Genomic DNA, 14,201 nt, shown 5'->3' on the forward strand with positions numbered 1-14,201 from the left:
TTAACAAAAAAGTGCTTATTACATAATAGCAAAAATAAAATTACTCTGCATAACAGGATAATGCACAAATGTCACTGGAAATATATATTGTTTCCCTGCATACTGGGCTATTATATAACAGCAACACAGGCACCTATGTACCTTTATAAAATAAAGATTAATCCAGCACCAATAGTATGAAAGTGCATGCATAAATTTACGCCTGTTCCAGAGGTGCAATGTGTGCATGTACTTGGTTTACATGCTTATTTTTATTTTAAAAATGTGCATGCATCACAACTCCACCCCTTTTACCCAAACTATGCCCAAGGGAATGCCTAGAAGAAATCTTTTCAGCACACATTTACACATCCATAAGCAGCCACACAGATACATACAAGCAGGATTTGAATACAGATTTAAAATAAAATATGTCCTTAGTATTCATATTAACCATATTCTACATTAAGGATTCCCAAAGGGGGGAGGGGAGGTCAAAAACCCATGTTTAGGTTTGCGATCTGGAAGGGCTGAAAACAAAATCATTGGTCTGCAACTCATGTCAAATCCATGCTATAATTAGGCCTGTGCAGGATCCAAAGAAGGTAGGGGATGACAGCAGCATCAGATGCAATGCTGCAGGAAGATAGAAGTAGCAGCATGGAGGACAAGGTAGGCTGCTGGTCATATGCTTTCTGTGCCCACAATAATGAGGTCATGGTCACAGAAGTTTGGTAAACACTGTTCTAGAGGAAGCCATAGTTCATGGCCACTAGCTAAGGACTCTTGCTGTACTGACTTAATTGATGTTGATTGGGGTGTCCCTAATGCAGAGTCTTCTAGTAGTAGGGAGATTCAGGATTGTCTACAAGGAGAACTGTTCCAGGAGTTGGTAATGGACTTAGTGCTCACAAACAGGGAAAGTTTTTCTGATGTTACAGTGAATGATCATCTGGCATCCAGTGATCACTACATGGTGTGGATTAATATCAGGTGTAGAGAGGGCTCATTCAAAAGTAAAGGTACTAGGCTTTAAACTAACTTTGTTCAGATTGGGGATTACGACAAGGAATTATTGTCTGGATGGGAACATCTGGAAGTAGGAACGCAGTGGGAAAGACTGAAAAGAGCTATTATAAGAGCAACAAACCATTCTGTAAGAACATAAGACTAGTCTTACTGGGTCAGACCAATGGTCCATCAAGCCCAGTAGCTCATTCTCACGGTGGACAATCCAGGTCACTAATACCTGGCCAAAACTCAAGGAGTAGCAATATTCCATGCTACCAATCCAGGGCAAGCAGTGGCTTCCTCCATGTCTCTCTCTATAACAGACTATGGACTTTTTCTCCAGGAAATTGTCCAAACCTTTCTTAAAACCAGCTACACTATTCGCTCTTACCACAACCTCCGGCAATGCATTCCAGAGCTTGACTATTCTCTGAGTGAAAAAAATTTCCTCCTATTGGTTTTAAAAGTATTTCCCTGTAACTCAAGGGAAAAGTGAAAAATAGAAAAAATAAATTATGATAGAGAAAATGACAAAAACTAAAATCAGGAAGGCACAAAAAAATGACTTCTAAGTTTGATGCGCTGAGGAGAAACCAAAGACAGTTTCTCAGCTCTGCAGCAATCTAATAACTGATGGTCCCGAGAGCCAACATCAGGCGGGAAGGCATCTGCATGTACACAGTATGGGCACTGCCTAATGATTTTAAGTGATAGTGCACTTGGCAATGTACATATGCCTGCTTGTCATCAGAGAATTACCCAACCAATAGACTATTCTATGCCAAAATTATGCCCTCAGTAGAATCTCAGGTCAAACATACTCCATGTCAAAAGCACCTCAAAATATCCCCCTGCATGATCTGAGAAAATTTATTTTATCAAATATCATCCCATAAATCTTGCACAATATTTGGAGGTAGTAAAGGAATATGCTTGACCTAGAATTTGGGATTGTATTATTGCCCAGCTGCAAGAGGATAACATTATTCCAAACAAAGCCCTAAATTCATAGTGCAGAGTCATTTATTCTCATTGTTCTTTATTTGTATGATAGGAGTTCCTACTATTCACTGAGATCAACTTCTGTAATGACATATTAAATAAATTGAAAACCTGTACTAATATTGGGCTACTAAATGCACAAAAAGAAACTAAAACTTTCTACCTGATGAAGAGGTTTGCTGCTGTTCTGCAAAAGGATCATTATGGAATGGATCACCTGGTAGGAAAATGAAAATCTTGTTTTATAAAACTGTACTTTGAGAATCTACATGTTTTATTTTGTCTTCAACAGTGAACTTCTATTGGCATTTTCCAGTTCCCAATATAAATGCAAAGATGTTGGTCACTCACTGCCTTTGAAAGGGTCTGCGCCTTTAAAGGGATCTGATTTGAAAAGATCTTCTGCCTGGAAGGGGTCTGCATGCAATTCCTGGGTATCATTGCTAAACAGTGCCTTATTCTTGAACTGATCATCCTACAAGGAAGCAAAAAGAAAAGAAACCAACATAGTCAATTGTTAAATAGCTAAGGCTGGTGGTTGGATGGCTCTATAAGCACTATATAGTGGTTACTGCGGATGGGCAAACTAGATAGGCCATTTGGCCTTTATCTGCTGTCATGTTTCTATGTAAAGGAGAGACTTAAGTTCAATTTCTTATCTTGCCTCAAGGACTGAGGATGCTGTGTAGGCAGTGATCACAGTTCCAGGGGAAGGAAGTACCAGATATTTTCATGAGAACACATCTAGTGGCCAGGCTCAGGGTAAACCTGTACCAAATTTAAAAAGGAGCTGTAGGCTGTGGCTCTGGGAGTTCTAAAAATAAGGCAAGATGAAATATCCCACTACAAAAGAAAAAAAAAAAAAAAACCAGAAAGAGACAAAAATCATCCCCCAAAAATCAAACACATTTAAAAAAACCCAGCTTTCAGAAATCATGGCCACAGTATATTAAAATAATTGGGTGCAGTGAATGTTAAAATTCAGAGCAAATTGTTCTAAACAACCCACCCATCTCCTTATACACATACAAGCACAACTCCCCCCCAAAAAACAAACAAACAAACCAACCCAAAAAATCCCCAAAACAAAATCTATGAACATGAAAATGCAGTTACTATTTTATTTCATCCCTTACTATTGATTCAGAATTGCCTTTTTGTTTCTGTGGTGTTCCATCATTCATATCTGCCAAGTTTGTCATACTTCCACTATGAATCCCATTTAGGGTGCTGTTGCATTGTTCAATATTTTTACTGACTTCCTGCTGGTTCTCTTGCAGCTGAGACAGCTTGCTTCTTGCCTAAACATACAGAGAGTAACAAAAATTAACAAAATTGGAAACAGACCTCAAAAAATTAAAGTGAGATAAAATAATGAATTATCTTCTACAGAATTAAAACTCTCTCATAGCTTTGCTTTCTTTTCCCCTTTGTCTACCTGAGCCCATGAACTGCTGTGCTCACTTTATACCCCGACTCATGATGAAGCCTGGCCACCCTAGCAGTCCAATAATTTGTTACCTAGGGACACAAGCTCCAGGAAACAAAACACATAGGGCCTCTTCTACAAAGCCGTGCGATAATGGCCCCAAAGCCCATAGAGATTTAAAGGGCTTCGTGGCTGTTGCCGCATGGCAGCTGCTAGCACAGCTTTGTAAAAGAGGGGGATAGCTTCTCTTCCCCCTTCTCAATACAACTTTATTGTGAAGGTGGAGAAAGCAAAGATGTAGCAGGTGTTCTCCGAGGACAGCAGGTATATATTAAAAAGAAAGACTAAAATTTGTGTCTCCTGCCTGGTACCCAAAGAAATTAATTCATACCCAAATCTAGAAAAGCTTTTCAAAATAATCTTTCAACTGGGCTTTAAACATAGGCAATAAGGAAATACTCTGCACCATAACAGGCAAATCATTCCACAACATTGGGGCCACTACTGACCACATAGTATCTTTAAAGTAGAGGTTGGAGGCTGATAGACAGATGGCACATGTAAAAGGAGTTGCCAACTTGAATGCAAAGATCTACTACCAGGAGATTAAAAACTACCAGGAGATTAAAAATAATTCAAAATACCGCAGTGCGCCTCATTTTTGGCCTAAAGAAATGGGAACATGTCACTCCATTCTATCACCAACTACACTGGCTACCAGTAGAATCTAGAGTTCTCTTTAAATTTGCATGCTTTTGTTACAAATCGGTTAACGGTTCTTCCCCAAGTTACATAAATATCCACTTCAACCTTTACTGCAACAACAGGACAGCACGCAGAATTCAACTGTTTGCCTTCCCCTCGCCAAAACACTGCCTTCTCAGAAGATCCCTCGAAAGAACTTTCGCCTTCCAAGCAGCCAAGTTGAACCCATGGCTGGCCCAGATGATACTCGAGGCCCCTACTTACCTTGCCTTCAGAAAACTACTAAAAACCTACCTATTCAACAAACACGACCCCTATTTAATCCCTTCACCTCACATAACCCCGGCCCCACCCCCAACCCATTCCTCCGACACCTGATCCCCCATTGACCCGCTCTCCACTGCCCCTGTCTAGTTCGATCTAATCCACAATTTCAGTTAAACTGTTATACATCTTCCTTTCATTGCAGACTACGGTAAATTGTTGGTAACTTCATTGCAGACTGTTGTAAATTGTAAATTGAAAATTGTTGTAATCTACTGTAAATCTACAGGTAATTTATTTGTAAATCTGCTTGTAACATGTTGTAAATAAGCTTGTCAATGCAGATCATTTGTGAACTGTTGTAAACCGCCTAGAACTCGATGGGTATGGCGGTATATAAGAATAAAGTTATTATTATTATTATTATTATTACTAGGCACATACGATATGAAGGACACCTCAACTTTAGGAAAGCAATAAAAACGCTTCACCTAACTCCCCTGCCCTTGACTGATGGATTACAAAGAAAGGTATATTGGTACCAGATTCCAGTATGTGTCACTTGTATTGAAAAATCTTGCACTGTAACTATGGCAAATTTAATTTGTAAAGTGTCTATGTGTGTCAAATTAGGATAAAACTTGTACTGGAAGGATAACTATGGCAAATTGTAACCTGTAAACTGTATACTTATGTATATTAGTATTAGACCCTTAGTATGTGTCAAGTTAGGATAAAAACTTGTATCGTAAACTTATACTGAAATTATGGCAAATACAGTGCAAATCATAACCTGTTAATTGTATATTATGTATGTTTTAACCTGTTCTGAGCAATTTGGGGAAAACGGGTTAAAAAACGAATTTAAAAAAATAAATAAATATATTCTCAAATGTAGGTGATGTCATCCATGGAACCCAGTATGGACACTACCAAGTGCATTGTCACTTTAAATTTTGGGGCAGTACCCACACCACTTGTGTGCAAGTGCCTTCCCACCTCTTGGCTTGCGGGGCCATCAGTTCAATAAAGGAAAAAACCAACAACTAAGAAGCCAACTAGGGGAGGTGGGTCGATTGTGAGAATATATGCTTGCTGTTCTCAGAGAACATCTGCTACATGTACCTATCTGATTTCTCTGAGTTCAAGCAGGATTACTATTCTATATGTGTAACTCCCAAGCTGGAAGATGATAATAGATATATAAACATGAGCCTGGTGAAACCCAAGTGGGTTGGAGGGAAAGTCTCTTTGAGAATACCATGTAACGGTAGTCTGAGAAGTTCTTTAGGAGGCTCATCATAATCTAAGGCCTCCAAGTATTCAGCACTGTAGGCAGAATCAGCTTCTAGCTTAACTGGTATCTCTTCCCAACTGCCTAATAAATTTAGTGAAAGTCTTTCAGTAGGTGGAGACTTCTGTGGAGACTTTTCTGAGGGGGTGTCATAAGCCTCCATTATAGACTCAGACAAGTAAGTCAGAGTCATAAAAGGGCTTTGGTGAAGGAGTGTGTTGAGAAGATGGATACTTACATCAAGCCCGGAGCCAATTCAATGATGATAAGGTATGACGCAAAGCTCTTTTTCTCTTCGAAGAACATAAGGGAGAGCGATGTTTTCTTTTCAAAGCACATGAAGGGGAACGATGTTTACTGGAGGAGGAATGATGAAGTCTTAATGAACTGGATCGGATGCCTCGATGGAGAACTGAACCTGTGATGAGATGATCGATGTCTAGGCGTGGAGAGCCAGTAGTGGTACCACTGGATCTGATAGCTTTATGCTGAGGCTGGGCCGGTACCGAGGGAGTCGATAGTAATTTGAATGCATCACCCAACAACACTTGGAAATGTGCATCAAGCTTTTCATGAAAGGAAAGCACCAGTATCTCTGGCTCAGGGGTGCCCAATATGTCGATCGTGATCGACCGGTAGATCGAGAAGGCAAGTGAGTTGATCGCGGAGCCCATCCCGGGCTCTGTGATACTCGTGTTGCCGTCCCGATCTTCCGGGCCGATCAGCCTTCCTCTCCCCGACGTCCTCCACCGCCGCTCCAAGCTCTCCCTGCAAAAGCGTTGGACCGACCATCATTCCTCTCCCCGACGTCAATTTTGACGTCGGAGAAGAAGTTCTGGGCCAGCCAATTGCTGCCTGGCTGGCCCGGAACTTCCTTTCTGACGTTGGGGAGCGGAATGCTGGTCAGCGCGATGCTTCTGCAGGGTGAGCTTGGGGCAGCGGTGGCTTGGGGGTCTGTTCTTCGATGGAGGCGGCGGCAAACCTAATGGCTTGGGGAGGGCAAGGAGAAAGAAAGAAAGGGGCAGGCAGAGAGACCGAAAGAAGGTGGGGGCAGGGAGACAAAGAAAGAAGGGAAACAGAAAGAAAGGGGGAACAGGGAGACAGAAAGAAAGGGGGCATGGAGAGAGAGAGAGAGAGAGAAAGAAAGGGAGGCAGGGAGAAAGAAAGAAAAAGTTGGGAGAGGGAATGAGATCTGGAGGAGAGGAAGCATACAGGAGGCTGAAAGAAGGGAAGAAATATTGGATGCACAGTCAAAAGAAGAAAGTGCAACCAGAGACTCATGAAATCACCAGACAACAAAGGTAAGAAAAATTATTTTATTTTCAATTTAGTGATCAAAATGTGTCCGTTTTGATATCTGCTGTCTATATTTTGCACTATGATTCCCTTTTATTAAACTGCAATAGCAGTATTTAGCGCAGGGAGCCTATGAGCATCGAGAGCAGCACAAGGCATTCAGCGCAGCTCCCTGTGCTAAAAACTGCTATTGTGGTTCAGTAAAAAGGAAGGGGGTATATTTATCTATTTTTGTATGGTTGTTACTGAGGTGACATTGCATAGAGTCATCTGCCTTGACCTCTTTAAAAAAAAACCAGAATATGAATGATAATTAACATTTTCTCTGCTTTTCAGTGTGCTTTTTGTTTTTTGTTTAATTTTATTGTTGGTAGATCATTTTGACTTGGTCATTTTAAAAGTAGCTCGCAAGCCCAAAAAGTGGAGGCACCCATGCTCTGGCTTATCTGTCGGTACCATTGGTGCCTCAGTTTGCCTCAGAGAGGGTAACCTTGATGAGGATGCACACCTCGATGTTGATGCAAGCCGTAAAGGTAGTCATTGCCGCTTGGTCAGCTTCAAGGGACTCGATGCAAAATAGACCTGTGACACCGGTTGGGAAGCTGGCTTCTTAGCAGGCTTACCTGACAAGAGCGAGGTTTCCCAACACCGATATCGATGTCAAAGTCTTTGACGTCGAAGGTTCCAATGTTTTCTCGGTGTCCATGCTGGTCCCGAACAACTTTTCCTGTTGAAGTTTCCAGCTCTTGATGAAAAGTTTTTGCAGGGTAAAACACCGAGCGCAGGATTCCACTCGGTGTTCAGGCCAAGGCTCTTCAAGCACCAACTGTGTGGGTCGGTGATAGCACTTTTTGAAGCCTGTTAACAGCCTGGACATGGACGGAAAGACCGTGTCAGCCAAGTCAAACTCAATGGCTGAAAGAACAAACGAAGACCTCGACGGCAAAAATAGAGAAGAAAGAAGACTCCTCTCTTCTTTTTTTTTTTTTTTTTAACTAATGAAGAAAAAACACGTTAGTGGGAAGGCAACATGGAAAAACTGAACAGCGTTCAGAAACACGACTTCTTAGCTCCATGGAAAACTAAGAACTGAGGTACCATGAGCCTACGTAGGGCAGGAAGGCACTCACGCATGCATGGTGCGGGCAGTTCGCAACTTTCTCAAGTTCTTAAAGTGGCGATGCACTTTTAAACTTGTCCCCTTCTGTATTCCTCATGGCAGCTTACCAAAATCCATGCACAGGTTGCATCGCTATCTAAGCCAATTGCTCCCCTTCCAGGTCATCTTCTAAAATGACTCCCCCAGCTAAACAATTAAATTTAAATAGGTTCCCTGGTACTGGGACCCAAGTGACAGGGTCCTGATCAATTTTTATTGTGAAATCCCGAGCCATCCGAGGCACACTAACTAGATACTGGTTAGTAGGGTTCCAAAAGCATACCTGATCTGGTAAGCGGAATGGCACCGGAGTGGCCGTACATGATTGTCGAGACCAGGGACGGCTGAGGAAGTAGCCAATGATGGACAGGGTCTGAGGCGATGGCCAGATGGCGTTGACAGTCAACCCTCAGAGAGATGATAGTGAGTGTTGAATCTGACTCACTCTCCAACACCAACTTAGAAGTGGGCCAGGACCCCAAGTAAACTCCGGCCAGCTCTCTTCTCCAGTCTTTAGGTCTCACAGCTGATTCATCTTCTTGGGAAGATTGTTCTGATTCTCCCATAGTCAGTCTGGCAAGGCGTTTGGGAGTGGTGAGATCTCTGGTGCAGTACTAACCTTGTACCAATCACTTTTGGTGGGGGATTTTTCTTACTCCTCTAGGTCTCCTACAGCTGACGGGATCACAGAAGTCAGGCTCCTGGAGTTGGAGCTGGCTTATACCCCACTGCTGTTTCCCTCTCTGGTGTCAAACATACTTGCTGAGCATTTCTGGCAGCTCGGATACATGGGTACTGGCTTGTAACATAGTTTACACTCTTAGGATCTAAATTATCCTATTAGCCAGCCACCCTTCAAAACGAGAACAATTTTTCTCTTCAGCCAGAACGTTCATTGGTCTTCCATGTTGATTTTCAGTGTAACCACATATGGGAACTGATATTGTTGGACCTGTTTGAGGTCGCCACTCAATGCTGCTCAGTCAATCTCATCTCTGGCCACACCCAGCACCCCAATGAGCAAGGGTATCAAATTTGGGTTTGTGGTGGAACCCTGTGAAATCCTAGGAACCAGACTCTTGCTCAACATCACCCTTACAAATGGCTCACGCTTGATCTCGCAATGGTATCAGCCCTCTGGGGTGCGATTTTTATAAGTCCCTTTTTCTGCTAGTTTCAATCTTCTCCCACCCACTGAACTTTGCCACATCCTACATATATTGCTCCTCTTGGCATACTGGATTGGTGTACTTTCACCTCTCTCATTGAAGAGCTCCCTCAGATGGAACAGAGCTTTCCACTGGTGTCTGGCAACTTCATCGCTGGATTTTAATCAGACCAAATTCGTCCTGTCCTGCTACAAGGCTCAGCATTTGGAAATTACACTGCTCCTTGTAGTCGGAACTAATTTCGATGGCTCATGGGCTGTCCTCTCACCTGCTCCTTGCCAGAAATACAGTTCCATCCAATCAGGTAAAATCATATCAAATATTTGTAAATCCAAACAAAATCTTTTCAAAAGTCACTTTTTCATAGTATGGTGGTGTGGTCTTTAAATTTTCCGCTTGCGGTCAGGTCCTGTTCAGGTGCTATTTATGTAACCCCTTTGTTTACCTGGATGCTGGCAGAAGGGTTACACAAAAAGCACAGTTACTTACCGTAACAGGTGTTATCCAGGGACAGCAGGCAGATATTCTTAACGTATGGGTGACGTCACCGACGGAGCCCCGGTACGGACCTTTTTTTATTTATTTTTTTTTTTTATTGAGTTTTTTGAAAAAATATAAGAAACAGTTCAAGTACAGGGTATCAAAAAATAAAACAAAACATTTAGTATAACAAGTATTCAGTTATATTGTGCAATGTAGAATTGAATCGTTTTAAAAGATCTAAAGTACTAGGACTGTTCATGAAAAGATAATAAAAGAAAAGATAAGAGGAAAGAGAAATTGAAAGAAGAAAGAAAAAGAATAAAATGAGGAAAAAGATGAAGGTAAAGAAAAAGAAGAAGAAGAGAGGAGTGTCTATGAAATAGATTGAACATATGAGTCCAGGAATTTCCAGGGTGATTTACATTTTTAACTAGAAAGTTCTAGTTGGCCGCACCGCGCATGCGCGGGTGCCTTCCCGCCCGACGGAGGAGTGCGTGGTCTCCAGTTAAGATAAGCCAGCTAAGAAGCCAACCCGGGGAGGTGGGTGGGTCGTAAGAATATCTGCCTGCTGTCCCTGGATAACACCTGTTACGGTAAGTAACTGTGCTTTATCCCAGGACAAGCAGGCAGCATATTCTTAACGTATGGGTGACCTCCAAGCTAACAGAGAGGGAGGGGGGATGGTTGGCCATTAGGAAAATAAATTTTGTAACACAGATTGGCCGAAGTGTCCATCCCGTCTGGAGAAGGTATCCAGACAGTAGTGAGTAGTGAACGTGTGAACTGAAGACCAAGTGGCCGCCTTGCAGATTTCCTCAATAGGCGTGGAACGGAGGAAAGCCACAGAAGCAGCCATAGCTCTGACCCTGTGGGCCGTGACAGCTCCTTCCAGTGACAGGCCGGCCCGAGCATAACAGAACGCAATACAGGCAGCAAGCCAATTGGACAGCGTTCGTTTAGAGACAGGACGACCCAGACGGTTGGGATCGAAGGTCAGAAAAAGTTGAGGAGAGGATCGGTGAGCCCTGGTACGGTCAAGGTAGTATGCAAGGGCACGTTTACAATCCAGTGTGTGTAACGCCTGTTCTCCAGGATGAGAATGGGGTTTCGGGAAGAAGACAGGCAATACAATAGATTGGTTGAGGTGAAAAGCCGAAACCACCTTGGGAAGGAATTTAGGATGGGTACGCAGAACCACCTTGTCATGGTGAAAAACAGTGAACGGTGGATCGGCGACCAGTGCATGCAGCTCACTGACCCTCCTGGCAGAGGTGATGGCAATGAGGAAAAGCACCTTCCATGTGAGAAATTTGAGCGAAGTAGTAGCAAGAGGCTCAAAGGGAGGTTTCATGAGGGCTGACAAAACCACATTTAGGTCCCAGACGACAGGAGGAGGCTGTAGAGGTGGTTTGATGTTGAAGAGGCCTCTCATGAAGCGGGAAACCAGAGGGTGAGCCGTGAGAGGTTTTCCGAGGATAGGCTCATGAAACGCAGTGATGGCACTGAGGTGGACTCTGATTGAGGTAGACTTGAGACCAGCATCGGACAGAGAGAGCAGATAGTCCAGAATGGTCTCTACCGCCAATGAGGTGGGATTGTGATGATGCAGGAGGCACCAAGAGGAAAACCGGGTCCACTTCTGATGGTAACATTGGAGCGTGGAGGGTTTCCTGGAGGCATCCAGAATGCGACGGACAGGCTGAGACAGGGTATCTGGAGAGGTCAGCCCGAGAGAAACCAAGCAGTCAGGTGGAGGGAAGACAGATTGGGGTGCAGTAGAGACTGATGCTGCTGTGTAAGCAGAGTAGGAAACACAGGAAGAGGAATGGGCTCCCTGGAGCTGAGCTGGAGCAGGAGGGAGAACCAGTGCTGTCGGGGCCACCGGGGGGCGATGAGAATCATGGTGGCCCTGTCCTTGAACAAGGTCCGCGACATCAGAGGGAGTGGAGGAAAGGCATAGAGGAACCGATCCGTCCAGTCGAGTAGGAATGCATCTGGGGTCAGACGATGCGGAGAGAAGAGTCTGGAACAGAACTGGGGCAGCTGATGGTTGTGAGGAGCTGCAAATAGGTCCACTTGCGGGGTGCCCCAGCGAGCAAAGATGGAGTGGAGAGTAGGAGGGTCCAGGGTCCACTCGTGAGGTTGCAGGATGCGGCTGAGCTGGTCGGCCAGGGAGTTCTGTTCGCCCTGGATATAGACAGCCCTGAGGGACAGATTGTGGGCTATGGCCCAGGTCCAGATTCGGAGGGCCTCCTGACAAAGGGGACGAGATCCGGTGCCGCCTTGCTTGTTGATGTAGTACATGGCGACTTGGTTGTCCGTGCACAGGAGAAGAACCTGAGGGTAGAGGAGATGCTGGAAAGCCTTGAGAGCATAAAACATGGCTCTGAGCTCCAGGAAGTTGATGTGATGTTGACGCTCCTGAGGGGTCCAAAGTCCCTGGGTACGGAGATCGCCCAAGTGGGCCCCCCATGCATAGGGGGAAGCATCCGTGGTTATGACCATGGAATGAGGAGGCGGATGGAAGAGAAGTCCCCTGGAGAGATTTGAGGAGTTCAACCACCATTGAAGAGATTGCTGAAGAGACGATGTCACAGAGATGGGATGAGAAAGAAGATTCGTGGTCTGTGACCATTGGTTGGCAAGGGTCCATTGAGGTATCCTGAGGTGGAGTCGTGCCAGAGGAGTCACATGGACTGATGAGGCCATGTGGCCTAGAAGGACCATCATCTGGCGAGCAGGGATGGATGGATGAAGGAGCACCTGCCGGCAAAGGTGAAGGAGCGTCCGGTGCCGGTCGGCAGGAAGGAACGCCCTCATCTGATTGGTATCGAGAACTGCTCCGATGAACTGCAGGCGCTGCGTAGGAAGCAGATGTGACTTGGGATAATTGATCTCGAACCCCAAGAGATGGAGGAAAGAGATGGTTTGATGAGTGGCTTGCAGCACAAGCGGAGATGTAGGTGCTTTCACCAACCAATCGTCCAAGTATGGGAACACTTGTAGGTTGTGGGACCTGAGAAAAGCCGCTACCACAATCAGGCACTTGGTGAACACCCTGGGTGATGATGCGAGACCAAAGGGCAGCACCTTGTACTGATAGTGGTGATTTTGTATCTGGAATCGGAGGTAGCGACGCGAAGCCTGATGGATTGGGATGTGAGTGTAGGCCTCCTTGAGGTCCAGGGAACATAGCCAGTCGTGTTGAGATAGAAGAGGATAAAGCGTGGCCAGGGAGAGCATTCTGAACTTTTCTTTGACCAAACACTTGTTGAGGTTCCTGAGGGCTAAGATGGGACGAAGATCTCCCGTTTTCTTGGGTACCAGGAAGTAGCGGGAGTAAAATCCCTGACCTCTTTGGTCTGGAGGAACTTCTTCGATGGCATTGAGGAGGAGGAGGGATTGGACCTCCCTGAGGAGGAGAGGAGTTTGGGAGGAGTGAGAAGCAGACTCTACAGGAGGATGATCTATGGGAAGAGTCTGGAACCTTAGTGAGTATCCGTGGCGGATGATGTTGAGAACCCACAGGTCTGATGTGATGGCCTCCCAGCGTTGGAGAAAGATGGTGAGGCGGCTTCCGATAGGTTGAGGAAGAGGCATCGAAGGGTGGAGACTGGCTATGCCCTGGAGAAAGGAGTCAAAAGGGCTGAGGAGGTTTAGTCTGAGGGAGAGGCTTGGTCGCCTGGTGAGACTGAGAGCGAGCCTGAGTGTGCTGTTGTTGGCGAGGACGGCGAGATTGCTGCTGAGGAGGATTCAGCGGCCTGGCAGAGAATCGACGTTGATAAGAGGACTGAGGCCTGTATGGTCGTGCCGGTGGAGTTTTCTTTTTGGGTTTAATGAGGGTGTCCCATCTGGTCTCATGAGCCGAAAGTTTTTGTGTTGTGGTATCAAGAGACTCCCCAAAAAGTTCGTCACCAAGACAGGGCGCGTTGGCGAGACGGTCCTGGTGGTTTACATCAAGGTCAGACACCCTCAGCCAGGCTAGGCGTCGCATGGCCACAGCCAGTGCGGAGGCTCGTGAAGTAAGCTCGAAGGAGTCGTAAATCGAGCGCACCATAAACTTTCTGAGCTGAAGGAGGTTGGAAATCTGTTGTTGGAAGAGTGGGACCTTACGCTCAGGTATATATTTTTCTAGAGCAGAAAGTTGTTGGACCAGGTGTTTCATATAAAATGAAAAATGAAAGGTGTAATTGTTGGCTCTGTTAGCCAGCACGGCATTCTGGTACAGGCGCTTTCCAAATTTGTCCATTGTCTTTCCCTCTCTGCCAGGAGGGGTGGAGGCATAAACGCTGGAGCCTTGAGATTTTTTGAGAGTGGACTCTACAAGGAGGCTCTCATGGGGCAATTGGGGTTTGTCAAATCCCGGAATAGGGATGACCCGGTATAAGCTGTCCAGTTTTTTAGGGGCAC

The 14,201-nt window shown here is 45.0% G+C and overlaps 1 protein-coding gene across 12 annotated transcripts in view; it reads right to left on the reverse strand.

Moving 5' to 3' along the window:
• Positions 1 to 14,201, reverse strand: part of EPS15L1 (epidermal growth factor receptor pathway substrate 15 like 1) — a 395,592-nt gene that overhangs the window by 157,210 nt on the left and 224,181 nt on the right. For all 12 annotated transcript variants that reach the window (XM_033956496.1, XM_033956490.1, XM_033956493.1 and 9 more), the window contains 3 exons: positions 3,129 to 3,293; positions 2,344 to 2,467; positions 2,156 to 2,209 (listed from right to left, as the gene is read on the reverse strand). In XM_033956496.1, coding sequence (XP_033812387.1) covers positions 2,156 to 2,209; positions 2,344 to 2,467; positions 3,129 to 3,293 — 343 coding nt within the window. The remainder of the gene's footprint in view (positions 1 to 2,155; positions 2,210 to 2,343; positions 2,468 to 3,128; positions 3,294 to 14,201) is intronic.

Source organism: Geotrypetes seraphini, chromosome 8 (assembly GCF_902459505.1).
Source record: "Geotrypetes seraphini chromosome 8, aGeoSer1.1, whole genome shotgun sequence".
Taxonomy (NCBI): domain Eukaryota; kingdom Metazoa; phylum Chordata; class Amphibia; order Gymnophiona; family Dermophiidae; genus Geotrypetes; species Geotrypetes seraphini.